Source organism: Habropoda laboriosa, unplaced genomic scaffold (genome assembly GCF_001263275.1).
Source record: "Habropoda laboriosa isolate 0110345459 unplaced genomic scaffold, ASM126327v1 scaffold134, whole genome shotgun sequence".
In the NCBI taxonomy this organism is placed as follows: domain Eukaryota; kingdom Metazoa; phylum Arthropoda; class Insecta; order Hymenoptera; family Apidae; genus Habropoda; species Habropoda laboriosa.
In genome coordinates, this window is record NW_017100266.1 from 337,887 (window position 1) to 352,689 (window position 14,803).

The 14,803-nt window shown below is 29.5% G+C and overlaps 2 protein-coding genes across 3 annotated transcripts in view; one reads left to right on the forward strand and one right to left on the reverse strand.

The window, feature by feature from the left end:
* Positions 1–214, reverse strand: part of LOC108573336 (UPF0568 protein C14orf166 homolog) — a 1,553-nt gene extending 1,339 nt beyond the window's left edge. The window contains exon 1 of the mRNA XM_017935743.1: positions 61–214. Coding sequence (XP_017791232.1) covers positions 61–130 — 70 coding nt within the window. The 5' untranslated portion in view covers positions 131–214. The remainder of the gene's footprint in view (positions 1–60) is intronic.
* A 1,446-nt stretch (positions 215–1,660) lies between these two features.
* Positions 1,661–14,803, forward strand: part of LOC108573260 (ran-binding protein 9) — a 15,838-nt gene continuing 2,695 nt past the window's right edge. Inside the window, exons 1-7 of one of the 2 annotated variants that reach the window (XR_001891399.1) lie at positions 1,661–1,893; positions 7,154–7,509; positions 8,468–8,655; positions 10,041–10,153; positions 10,347–10,775; positions 11,292–11,612; positions 13,177–13,360. Coding sequence is in view for 1 of the 2 variants with exons in the window: in XM_017935654.1 (XP_017791143.1) it covers positions 1,698–1,893; positions 7,154–7,509; positions 8,468–8,655; positions 10,041–10,153; positions 10,347–10,775; positions 11,292–11,612; positions 13,177–13,310 (1,737 nt within the window). In the remaining variant the exon portion in view is untranslated. Of the gene's footprint in view, positions 1,894–7,153; positions 7,510–8,467; positions 8,656–10,040; positions 10,154–10,346; positions 10,776–11,291; positions 11,613–13,176; positions 13,533–14,803 lie in introns of those variants that run through there. The other variant, XM_017935654.1, reaches the window with a different exon arrangement.

The window sequence follows — 14,803 nt, forward strand, 5'->3', positions numbered from 1 at the left end:
TATTAATTGTAATGTCTATATGTTAAAACTTTTTGTCGAAATAAGTATACTGTAACGAACCATTTACATTAACTTTATCCCATTCTACGTAGTTGAGAGCTTGTAGTCTCCTTTTAAATATGTTGGACATTTCGAATAAATATAATTTTCACAAATTGAAGACACAGAATACGCAAAAATCTTCACAACAGGAACAAATAACCTACTGACATTGCAAGCATGCTATCTGCAATAAAGCCGATATACACAATTACATAGATCTTATCCGTACTTAATGGTTTTCCCTAGAAAATGTTGTTAGATTATAATTAAAAAATATATTTATTTACTTTAATAATTTATGATTTTTAAACTAATTTAACCAATTTACTTTTTATAATTTCATTAATTTCACCGTTGTTCAAATTGTACAGTAATAAAACAATTTCTCTTCATTTTAAGAAGCTTGTTAGTGGTTTCAAGAAGAATAAAATGACCTTCCCTTAATTTATTTTTGTTACTTAGCATAAGTATTACATCATATCATGAATAAAAATATTGTTTCATTTTTTTACAATACACAATACTTTAAAAATGTTCTATGCATTGCATTACTTGCATTTGTATTACAAGTATTCTACATACATAAATGTGCATTAAAATATAAATCGTATTACTTAAAAATTTGAGAATTATATTAAATATATGTACTCAATAAATACCAAATAAACAATTTAAGTAATATTTATTTAAAAATTCGTAAAAAAAAATTCAATCTCAAAAATAGGAAAGTTTTAATTTTCCAACGGAATTCACTTCCTATTGCCTTTTTAAAGCAATAAATATAATGACTATTTGTTCCTTTTTAAGCATTTGTTTTCTTTTTTAATATTGAATATAACTTCGTGCATTAATAATAATTACGTACATTTCTTACGTATACATTTCTTTTTAATATATGTATATATAATTAAACTTTTCAGTGGAAGAGTTTAACGTAACAAATTTTAATCATTTTATATTGCTGCGCTATAAACTAAATTATCTTCCATAGGTTAAATCTTATGATGTAACTTTCGTTAAATATTTCACATACGTTTGTGTTGTAACATTACGTTTTTTATTATGCATAATTATAATTAATTTTTATTTTTCATGTACATCGTAATTATATATTTAAGCTATTTTAATACATTTCAAAATATTGCAATATGTCCAAACAGTTAAATGTATTGTATTATGACAAATAAAAATAATTTCGTATATATTATAACCATGCTATGTATATAAGTGTAGTTGTTTATTGCAATTTATTGAAAAACTATTCTTTGTACCGTGATTGTTAAACAACGAAAAAATGAACTCTATTGTAGAGTAATAATATATCAAAAAGTACTATTGCTTCTAATTTATATTTTTACAATTTTCATTTTTCTGCTTATCATCAACTTTTTATAAATTTTTGTTTCTTTTTAGAAAGTTCTTATTAACTATAAGTTAAATTAGAATAACGTATGGGAAACTATTCTCTAAGCTTTTAGAAGTAGATGGCGATGGCATTTCTCAGCTACCATAATTTAAAATATTTTACAAGCGAGTATACTGCCTATATACCACACATTTCATGAACAGAAGGTAAAGCTGAGTTGCGCAGGACCGTTGCGCAGTCAGTTAAGCACAGTCCACTGGCGAAAGTAGTGGGGCTGCCCAGGAGAAAGATGGCCGCCACCAGCAAGGAACTTTGTATTATGCACCCTTCTCAGCCGTATTCCGGGGGAAGCCGGACCGATCGTGTAAAGAAGCTTTATCCGATGGTAAACGAAGAGGAAACGCCGTTGCCACGATCGTGGAACCCCAAGGACAAGTACAATTACATCGGCCTTTCTCAAAACAATCTTCGTGTTCATTACAAAGGTACGTTTGACCAGTCTCGATCTTTCCCAATGATTTCTTTGCCACCCAGTGAATTCTCGCGGAAGATTTTTAAAGTTCTTCGACTGAAGGATCGAGGAACGATCCTGGCCAATAGGATTCGATTCTTGCTCGATATGGACGAATCGTTGACGGGGCTGTAATATCGATTGAAAATGGCAGGGCTCCGTTTCGCGTGTGTCAGCGACCTAAACAAAGGAATCAGCTGATCGGTCATGGTCTCTATTCGACTTTCTCTTGATCGCTTCTATTTTCGATCGTGTCCCAAGATTTCGTAAAAATATTTGCCCATCGATCGTGGTTTTCTGTGGATCCGTGTCACGCAGGGGGTGATTTTTTCTGAAATTCATGGAAAAAATGCATCTGCGTAGAGAAGGCGCAATGGCAATGACAGCTGCGATGTTTGAACAGTTACTTTTCTTTCTCTTTCTCTCTCTCGGTTTCTCTTCTTTTCCCTCTCTCTCTGTTTCTCTCTCTCTCTGCTTGTCCACTATTCTTCGTCGATCAGTTTCGAAGTGGACAAATTTTACCATTGAAATTATTCGAATTATATACTTCTAGATATTCAGTAAATCGACGTAAATTACTACGCCGATAAGAGAAGTGTTATTATTATTGTTATTATTACATCCTGACTTCCACGTTAAAATCGAAACAGTTTAAATACTGGAAATGTATTTTACGTTCGAAAACATAACATTTGACGTATTCAAGGACATTTTTCTTTTAAATAAGGGAAATTTAGAAATCTTGAAAAATTTCAGTTTATTAACGTTAAATAATTACTTCCTTCAATAGAGAAAGAAAATATTAAGACGAAATAACGTTTATAAATTAATAAAACGATGATTAAATGTTGAAAACATGAAACATGAATTGCTGAAGGAAATGTATTCATTATTAAACTATTTTTAAATAAAATGTTATAGATTAATTGTTTATATTAACATGTTAATGTACATATTTTGCATTTATAGCATGATTGAAATAGATTGTAAATTTTTTGTATTGAATACTGTATATTATATGTTATTATTATTTTAGAATCACATTAATAACAAAGTGACATGGCACAAAATTTATTGCGTAATTTTTTTAATAATTTTACTGTGTTGCTTCCTTTTAATTATTTATTTTGCATAGTATTTATTTTGCTTCACAGTTTCATACTAATTTTCAATATAAGAATTAAACACCTTTTAGGTAGTATTAAAGAAAATTGAAGTATGATAACCTTAATGCTTTTCTATTTCTGTTTATCACTAAGATTACATGTTAAAATTATTAAGGTATTAAATGTGTATTTAATAAGTTAATATGTTGTATGATTAAGTTGAGAGTGACCAATACTATTAACGTTAACTACAGTCTATATGGTATTTTTCATACAACTTTAAATACTGCATTTTCTTAATTGTCCTTAATAATTGATTTAATCTTCTGTAAAATAAATATTAATGTTCTTGAACAATATAAATAATTCTACATCACAATATTTAAATTTCTATAGGTATACACTATGTATATAAACACAAATAATTATATTCCATGTGTTAAAAAAACTAGTCATTTATACATTTTCATTATTAAAGCATGATTTGAATGATTTAAAATAAAATTTTAATAATAAACCATAGAACTAGCATTGGGAGTAAATTTTCATTAATAATCTTCATACAATTGTAGGTTATAAGTCATTAGTTTTGTTTAAAAATTAATAAGTTTATATAATGTTTCAGTTACTTAAATACTATTTTTATTTGTTTTCTTGCATAGTGCTTTAAATAATATGATCCTTGTTTTCGCAGTAATAAAATCATGAATAAAACTGTATACATTTTTGTCACTTTGATAATAATAATAAAAATTACTTTTTGTTTCTCTATTTTTTAGTTATGTATTTATTATAAATTGTGATTATAGTAGATGATCTTTAATAGAAAAATTGAATGGAAAGCATGTGCATGTGAAATATGCAAAAAAATGTAAAAGATTATTATACTTATTTTTAACTTTGATTGCCAATAATGTCAAACATTAATATGAAAAATATTTTTCTTAATATTGACTGAAGAATCATTTAACATTATAACAATGAATATTGTAAATAAGTAATCATTCAAGTTATGAGTTTGTTTGCATGAACCAAGTATTCCTTTTTAATTGAAAAAATGCAGTTATGAGAAAATAACATTGTAATGCATGTCAATTCCATTTCACAAGCAAAATAAAAGATACAATAAATTTTCAATGGTGTATGTTATTTTGTTATTATTAATCATTCTTTTGTTCACCCACAATTTCCATTTGTTAATGAAACTTATATTTTTTTATTAATAAAAACAATTTTTTCATTATATTGTTTAATATATTTCAAGTTATTTAATGAATTTTATAAATTATAATATCTTAGTGATGTTAGAAGAAAAACTAAATAATTTATATTCAGTTTTGAATAAATTCTTTGTTTCACCCAAATTTACAATTCACTAACATTAATTGGTATATTTGTGGGCAATATAATAAAATATAGTTAACTTGTATATATTATGCAAATATTACAAAGATGGATATTCATTTTAATTATTTTGCATAACAAATTTGCAAATCTTTTAGAGAAAAATGGGTCACTATATGTAATTCAAATTTCACTATTCAGTGTTTAATTTTTTTCTTTCCATTTTTATCTTGTTTCTTTTCTTTTAACATCATTTTTCATATTCTAACTTTTTTTTAAATAAATTTTTCATGTGAAATTATTTTTAGTTAAATGCAATAACGCAAACGATTTATTCATCGCCGCTATTTTCTTTTTGTTATTAAATATTTACAAATCTCTACACACATAATATTAATGATTAGTCATATTTTTATTATCTATTAATTCTTAATTGTTCAATGTTAAAAATGAAAATTTTTCCATTAAACCGATCATCCCAATTTACCTTTGATTTATTTATAAAAGTAAAATTATGAAAGGACTGTATAAATAATTGAAGAAAACTATTTAAAAAAGTGAAATTCGTATCACGATTATAAATCTAATTAAATTCAAGTTTGCTCAAATATGTGTTCTCCAATTAAGCTTAATTAATTTTTTCGTTAAATCAATCAGCCTTTCACATATAAAAACGAACAATACCGCACGTAAGCCCGTATAAAATGTTTAATTATACATTTTAAATGGTACAATAAAAGTGATAGAATTATTGTAAGCAAGCATCGTTATAATTGTTTTAGTAATTGCAGTCGAACGTCAAATAATTAACATTGAATTAATTGTTGCAATATTCATGTTAACAAGACCATTTCGATATCGTGAAATTTAATTGACCGTGTTTGCATGCGTACGTTTGCCCTGTGCTATTGCTAACTCATTAATTACAAAGCTTTTCATATTTCTTTAGTGGACACGCCAAAGGAAAAAGTAATTCGTCGAGGCAATTTGTAAAATAAACATCTGTGAATAATATCGCGCAGGCAACATTTGTTGCCCTTACATTTTTATCTCGAACAATATGTAATTTATCTAATTTTTAACTTTTCTGCTTTTGCATATTGTGATGAATATTGTTTTTTTTAATCATTAATCATTTTTTTTATTTGCATTGTGTATAAGTTTTGTATACATATCACATGTATTTTATGCTTTTTCTGCTCTTTAATTTCTTACTATTCACTGTTTTTAATTTTTATCTAGTTTTTTTTTTAATTATTGTACTTGTCACGCAAAGGAAATACTTCGAATATAAAGCATAGTAAAGTGCATACATTGTTCGAACGTTAATTTTGTACTTCTATCAAAAATATTTATGTTTCGTGAAAATGTTATGTTTTCATAAAGTCTTTCAATAAATACAGTTTTACAGATAAACGTTTCTTCAGGACTAAAATATCCCAAACTTTCTTCTGTTTCTTTTATCGGAAATAACAATACTATGTAAGATTAAAATTTTCTAGTGTTGCCATGTGTTATAATATTTTATCTTTCCTTTACAAACTATTTAATATTTATTCTAATTGTTGACTCTAAATAATATCGTTTTGGAATATTTAATACCTACGAGCAGCTTATCTACAAACATCTACACAGTCGATTAAATAAATCAGTAGAAGCTTATTGTTTATGGTAGACAGAGCACTTTGTAAATTAATTTGTTACATTAATATTTGCATAATTAACGTTCGATTATTTCGACGCAACGATACAATGTACACGCGGGTTTCACCAGCCTGTTGTAGTAAAACATGTTAATAATTCTTTTATACCTAATTAAATGTGAAATGGGTAACTGTAGGTTACTAGGTCGACAAACTGCATCACTGCATCGCAAGTGCATCCAAGATTAGCGATTAGATTGCGACGAACGATCACTTCTGTTCTCGAATTTCTTCTCAAGTTTTTCGTCCGTGGATCACTTTCTTTGAACTTGTTTTAAATGAAAGGAAAAGAAAACGACGAAGTTCCGATATTCTATTCACGTGTAAATGATCTCGAAATTATTTAAACGATATTTTTCAATTTGTTATATTATTTGAAAATTATTTTTGTTTCACCCCTTATATGGATCATTGTACAAGTTTTCAACAGGACTGTACGAAATTTAATAAAATTTTAATGAAAATGATATGTTTTAAATATTTATTTGTATAGGTTGCAAATTTTTTTATTTTAAAAGAGGGTATCTGTATGCAAATAATAATTTTTTTTCTAAATTGGATTAGAGATCTATTTATGTAATTGATCAGTAGTGATCTCTTGTTATTAATCATAAGAGATCGTTTCAATTTTTGTCACGCAAATAATAAATAATGCGTACAACTTGTTGGTTAATAAATGTTGGATTTGATGTATAAATAGACCCTTTTCATCTTAAAATTTCTGTTCTTAATCTTCAATACATTTTATTATTGCAGCTTTTTATTAAATTGATAGAATTTAATTAGTTCAATGTTCAATTGTTTGTTCTGTCTTTCCACATATTTACATAGAAACATAGAATAATTGAAAGCAAAAGAAAAATTATAAATCTGAAAGTTGCAAAATGATAAGTTTCACATATGTATATATTAGAGTACTATCACTATAATATTTCTTTCTATGGTTCTTCATAACAGAAAATATTAAAATGTTGAATAAATAACTTTACTCCTACTGCTCCTCTTTCAACAACCTATGAAACCTTCTGTATTATAATAATTAATGCAAATGTGAAACTAATGAATAATACATATCTTTCAGGTTATGGAAAAACTCACAAGGATGCAGCAAGTGTACGTACAACACACCCCATACCAGCAGCCTGTGGTCTTTATTATTTTGAGGTGATGATCATCAGTAAAGGCAGAGATGGTTATATGGGAATTGGCCTGTCTGCCCATGGTGTAAATGTAAACAGGCTGCCAGGCTGGGACAAGCATTCCTATGGATACCATGGGGATGATGGACACAGCTTTTGTTCCTCTGGAACAGGGCAACCTTATGGACCCACGTTCACAACAGGGGATGTGATCGGCTGTGGAGTAAATCTCGTCGACAACACTGCCTTCTACACGAAGAACGGACACCATCTTGGCATCGCCTTCACTGATCTCCCGGTAGGTAGTGAATTCGTTAAAGTTTACTGAAAGACATGTTCAATGTTCAAACAAATGTAGGACTAATATTATTTGAGGTTTCTAGGTGTAAGCTGTCTGCTTCAGGTCCTTTTCATGTTGCAGTTAGTTTTATGAGAGTCTGATACAGTTACAGTGTGCTATTGTAGCACACCCTAGCCTCATTTTTAAGTGATTTTAAGTCAATTAATTAATAGGAACGTAGTTCGTGGTTGTTCTAGAAACAGGTCGACGTCGTCTCTTTGACAGTTGCTTAGCCATTTTCCTGGCTTTCCTTTTAGTTAAGTCAATTTACAAATGGACAAGTTAGGTTCAAATAGTGTAATCATGGTAAATAGCATGTTAGTATAAAAAAATTTGTATACTGTTATGTTAAGTTTTGAAAAATAAGTTGGTTATTACTTAAGAGATTTACAAAATTTACTATCGTATAAATCTTTAAAACAGTCAACGGTGCTAGTACAACACTACGTTGTTCCAGAAGATGTAGATTATCGCGTAAATTTTGGGAAACATTAAAAATAGATGATTTATAACGATCCAGTTTCCCGTTGAAAATGTTTTTCAGTTATACATATATGATTATAATGTGAAAACAAGGTAAATTAGATAAAAAATTATACAATATTAAATTACTCTATGTCAAGAAGAGCACGTTAATGTAAAAAAAGTTGCAGATTGTTAGATAAATTAGAAAAAAGTTGATAAATTTGACTATTTACACCAGTTCATTGCTAACCAAAAATCTTTAGTCCTCTGTTACACTAATTGACTAACGAACTAATAGATTCGACGTTTCTTTTAAAAGAATATAATTTACATTGATAAATTTCAAATAGTACTAGTTATATACATAACAAAATTATTCCCGTTGTTTTAAAAAATTATTTGTTAGTTCTTGGAACAAATTTTTAATCGTTATTCGTTGTTTGCTTTGCAGCCAAATTTGTATCCAACGGTGGGTCTTCAAACGCCAGGGGAAGTTGTAGATGCAAACTTCGGACAGGAACCTTTCGTCTTTGACATTCAAGAAATGCTTAACGAACTTCGTATCAAAACAAGATTGCAAATTATAAACTACCCCACGCCGGATCACGGGCAGGGTCAGTGGCAAGCAGTTCTTCACAAGTAAGTTGATGTTTTTTAACTATTTCTCTCGTATTATTAAGACAAAAAAAATGATCAGAATAAAAGTCAAATGTAAAGGTGAAGATTTTTTTTTTAAGTAATTTTTCAACAACAAATAAAGTTACAAGTATTTTTTTTATGTAGTTATGTTCTTCTATGAAAGATAAATTAAAATTTATTTTATTGTAATTTGGAATTAAGGTAAAATGTTTTAAAATATGTACCATGAAAATAACAATTGTGGAGAATTTAGAAAAATAATTTACATTTTTATAGCATTAAAAATTCTTCATTTTTATAAAATGAAATTTTAATAATTGAAAGAATCGTTTGATGCTAATTTGTTTGCAAGTTAGAATAGAAATGTATATCAAAATGTGGCTCAATATTTTTACATAAATTTTAAACATTATATTTCATAGAAGAATTCGCAAGTTTAGCCTAGTAAAATAGACTATAATAGTAAAGAATTGATCTTTTAATACATGGTAATAAAAGAATCTTTATTTTCCTCTTGAACTACATCTATCTTAAGATAAATAACATGAAGCTTATTAATTGTTTGGTCACACATTGACCATTAATATTGCAGTTGATCAATACTTTCATGAATATGCAAGCCAATATTGTTGTCCAATTTGGTTCAAAGTGAACTCACGGCACGTGATTGAAAATTTAATAAATTTGAAGGGTATGCAAAGTGTCATGCAATGAAACAAAGGATTGAAGAAGCAACGCGTTTTGTACTGCATCAGTTTAATGTAGAATAACCTTGTAGATAAGTACATCCTGTCGCATAATAATACGCGCGCGTTAAAAATATCCAAGTTCAATGCGTATGCTGACGATTAGCAATCAAATTTTTGTTTAAATACAGCACACATATGATGAGCTACCACACAGAGGGAAACACCTAAGTATCTGTAATATTTTTTAAGATATTGAAAATATTGTCAGAAGTGAAACTTACATAACTGAAGCAGGTAAATGTGGTGACATAACAATTGTTTTCTTTCTTTTTTTTAAATTTTATACTCATGGAAGTTGTTTTTTAATGGAATTACATATTTTTATGAGTTCTCAGTACTGCTGCATAGTTCAGCAGATAATAAAATGACTCTAACTACAAAATGTACATGTTAAAAGTAATAAATTTTTCAATGTTTCAAGATATGCAACTTTGTAAATGATAATGTATTCATATATTCAAAAATATGAAAAATAATATAATGATACAAACATATTAGGGGATATTTAATTCTACTGATTGCTTATTCTTCTATGGTCACAACTGAGATTAACAGTCAGGTGTTTTAAAATAAAAAATATACTTTTTGTCATTTTTCTATACAGCATGTCTTAATATCTTTTGTTTATTCTTTCAGAATGGTGTTAACATATTTAGTCCACCACGGTTATTGTGCCACTGCCGAGGCGTTTGCCAACAGTACTGGTGAGGGATTCGAGGAAGATCTTAACTCCATTAAAAATAGACAAAGTAAGTGTTTTTTTTAATAAACATTTTCATTATTTTTCTATATAATGTATTTGAGAAAACAAAGAACATAAATTCACTTATGAAACTACTATATAAAATGCATTTACAAATAAATTTTAATTTTTTTTAAAAGCTACTTATATTTTGTTGACAAAACATATTCATATGGAAAAAGTAATGTCCATTGTTTTAGAAATCCTCAAGTTGGTACTGGCAGGCAGAATGGGAGAAGCCATAGAATTAACCAGTCGACTGTACCCGGGTGTCTTAGAACGGGATCCGAATCTTCTCTTTGCCCTAAAGTGTCGGCAGTTCGTCGAGATGGTGAATGGTAGCGATTCTGAAATTTCCCAGAACTCCAATGTCAATCAAACTAGTGTTATACAGTCCACAAAGGCTTACACCAAGTCTTCGACAAATGGTAATGTCGAGGAGATGAACATGAATAACACGATGAACGGTTCCACTGAACAGCAGCTCATTAATGGACAGATCGATAATGATGTAGATATGGAAGAGAATGTGATGAACGGCGTGAAAAGTAATACCGAGAATGGTTATCAAAATGGTGATCTAAGCACCAATGGGTACAAGTATCAGAATGGAGAGGATGTCGACATGGGTGAGACGTTATTGTGTTGCTTTTGATTCGCTTAAATATGTTTTCTTCTTGAACTTATTTTCCTTCAAAAATTATGTGGAGTATTATACATTGGTTTTAGCAATGCTTTATAGGCAAATCAAAAATCGAAAAAAAATTGTTTGTATTAGTTGCATAGGTATTTCGTAAAACAAAAGATTGTGTTGTGTTTTAATTCTCCTAATTGAAACTGTAATTCAGTAGTATTTATTCTTTCAAAAATAATATTGTCCATGAAAAATTTACAGGTAGTTTTCTTTTTAAAGAAGAAAAATGGGTTTAATAAAAAAAAATGTTTAGAAATTCGAGCTTACAATTGCCAAAACTGGATTATTTTGCTTACAGCATGAAATCTGACCTAAATGATTTTAATTCTGTATCTGCTGTTTATAATAACTCATAAAAATCGATATGTTTCATTTTGATCTTTTTTTTATCAGTATTACCTAAAATTTTGTTTTAGAATATTTTCTAAAATAAACTTTAACTTGTTCTCAGAGATCAACAGTGTTAATCACACTCAGCAACAGCAAAACGGCAGTTGCAGTTCGGAAAACATATTGAATAAAAATAACAAGAAACAGTTATGTGGCGGGGACAAACTGGCAATCGAGAAGATGTTGGAATTTGGAAGACAGTTGCATTCACAGTCGTTACATCTGCGACAGCAGCACGGAAAGAATGAAAGCAATAAAAAGATGCTCCAAGATGCGTTTAGTCTTCTAGCTTATGCCAATCCATGGAACTCGCCAGTTGGATGGCAACTTGACCCTCAACAAAGGGAAAGCGTTTGTGCGAGACTCAATTCTGCCATACTCGGTAAGTGAATCACTTTGATATTTGCTTATACCATATGCATGCAGTATGATGCAACTGAAATACATGATTGTGTCATTTAAGTTCGAATGATTAACCTTACTCTGTTTGTGGAAGGTAATATATTTTACTTATAACGTATTTGCGTATACGTTTACATTAGTGCAATACTTTAATATGACAATTGAAACTTCTGAAGAATCATTGTCTTTGGAGTTTCAAAACTATCATTTTTGAATTAAGAAAGCAAAAAAGAATATATGAAAGATATGAGATCACATAAATTTTTATTATTACACAACACAGACAATTTATTTAAATTTATTAACATGGTATATGTAATAAGTAAAAACAGTTTTTGTGTTCTAAAGTTCATATTTCTTTATAGTGGTCAGTCTTTATAAATTTTTTTCATGTAAGGAAAATTACAATACAATGTTCTTGTGGAACAACATAAACATTTTATTTACACTAAAACCAAAATTGCATAGTAGTTGTCTGTTTGTCAGAAGTGTATGTCCTGAATATAAGAAGTCATTTGATTTCTCCCTATTCATGCTCATCTAACATAAGAAGCTTATCAGGTGTTCATTCACACTCAACATACCTCTATAAGAAGTTCATTCACCTCTACAATAGAGAAAAAGAACAGAGGTTCTTTACTCTTATCTAAGGTCTCCTAGTACAGTCTGTTTACTAGTCTTACTAGATTTTTCCTGAAATTCATTATACAACTACCCGTAATTGGTCATTCTATCTTGACAGTCATCAATCTACTAATTTAACCATTTCATTAAATTATTTGATTACACATTCAGTCTCTACTAATTTAACCTCTTCATTGAACTGCTTGGCCATTCTATCTCCAGTTCTCTATCTCTACTAATTTGGCCATTTCACAGTGACTTAATCTGACCATTTTATAGAACTATTTAATTATTCTATCTAATGTTCTAATCTCCACTAATTTGGTCATTTTGTTGTAACTTATTAATTTGATTATTGCACTAAACTATTTAGTCATTCTATCTACAGTTGCTAATCTTCATTATTTTGTTTACTTCACTATGAACCAGTAATTTAATCATTTAATATAATTGTTCAACCATTCTAGTCTTTAATATTTTAATCGTTTTACTGTGATCTACCAATTATATAATTATTCCATTTCCAATTTCTAATTTCTAATTCCTATCAATATTACTATTTTCACTATACTACATAGTTATTTTATGCTCAATCTTTGATTCCTATTATTTTGATTATTCAATTACACTTTGATTACTTAGATATTTTGTTTTCAATTTTCAACTTTTACTAAGTTGACTATTTGATCACATTTCAAGAGATTTATCCACAATTTCTCCATCTTTACCAATTTAATCACTTCAGTGTGATCTGATATCATTTCATTGAACAATTTTTCCATTACTAGTTACCAATTGATTCTATCATTTCATGGTAACATACTAATTAGTCATTCTAACTTAAATTTATAACCTCTTGTATCATTTTTCTGGAATTATTTCTGTATTTGATAATAATGTTGATCACCTGATGTTTACAGAATCGAGTAACTTGCCACGACGACCACCGCTGGAAGTGGCCGAGTCCCATGCGAGAGAATTGGTACGGCTGATGTCTCACGCTGGTCTCGGGGCATGCGGCTTCGCGGTCGTAGACAATATCATCCAATATTGACGGTGCCTACCCCTGCTGCCACGTCTGCTTCTTCTGCCGGCTCGAGTTTGGTTAGTAACTCTCATACGCGTACATTACGCATCGATTAGAAGAAGCTGGGGATAGTTGATACACGCACCACCATACGATACATAGAAATCGCCCTGTAACATAATCGCGATTCATAGGCGTAGTTATGTACCAACGAGGAGAGAGAAAGAAAGAAAGAAAGAGAGAGCGAGAGAGAGAGAGAGAAAGAAAGAAAGAAAGAAAGAAAGAGAGAGGATCGTCCTACGTCGTACGTTTTTAAATTAAGCTACTACTTTTGTGATAAGAAGAGGATTATACGTCGTGACCTCATGTTCAAACGGCCACGATTTTATTGATTTTGTTCACATTTTGCTGATAATAAAATGTCCGTTCTCTGTGGATTGAATAAAGCATTTTGATTTTCGTTCACTAAACTCCGCCATTCGCCAGCCGAGGAACACCGGCTTTTTCTATGTGTTTGCCGTTAATATTGTTCTTCGTACTCCCAGTTTAACTGACTCCCCGTTTTTGTAACACTTTTTGCAACAATCTTGTGAACGCGTTCGTTTCATTGTACTGTTCTATTATCTTGGTCTGTTTATTGATTTTTTCGATATTAACAAATTGAAAGATTATCAACGTTGTTTCCTGTTGGATGAATTTATGCGAATGAGACAGCATAGTGTGTTGTTCCGCTTTTTGAATCTTTGCAATGGAGTTCCCGAACGACGATAATGGATTTATGTTTATACTCTTGTAATTTGAATATTATTATTATCGAAGAGGCAATTGTAAATCATGCAGTTCAATCGAGGGTGATGATTTTCGAGATTTGTCAAAGAATCGACATGCACCATGTATCAATTATCCCTGGTCTCTCGACGGGAACGTTTTTTGCATCTTTGTACATTTTTTACCTCCGATGTAGATAGCGATTCGATTAGCCATTCACATAATTTATGACCATTTACATCTTGTAAAGAGAACGGAAGAGTGCACGGCTCTTTAGTTGAGATCATTTTGTAAACTAGCTCTTAATCCTTTCATGTAACTGTTACATACTTGACTTTATATATTTTTCTAAAATTATACGCGGTTTTAAAATACAACACCGTCTCGTTGAATGACTCTTAATACCCATATAAAATTATTTGGTGTTCTAACGCTTCAATGAAGTCAAAATTAACTTTATTTTATTTTTTTTTTTTGCTGTTCTTTTGCTGTTTCCACGATGTATACAAATGGTGCTGCAAACAAAGGTTAACACACGGGTGTTATGAATTTTTTTTCACATAAATTGGATTTTTATATCTCCGCATCTGCGACAATTAGATACGCATAATTTTGCGAGGAACAAGTGTTTTATGAATTTCTTTCTCGATTAAATTGTACAAATAAGTATTCTTGTTGCGAGAAAGTGTTAACAACTTGTAGAAAATAGAGATTATTATAATATTCAATGTTAACGATAAATTTTTGGCGTT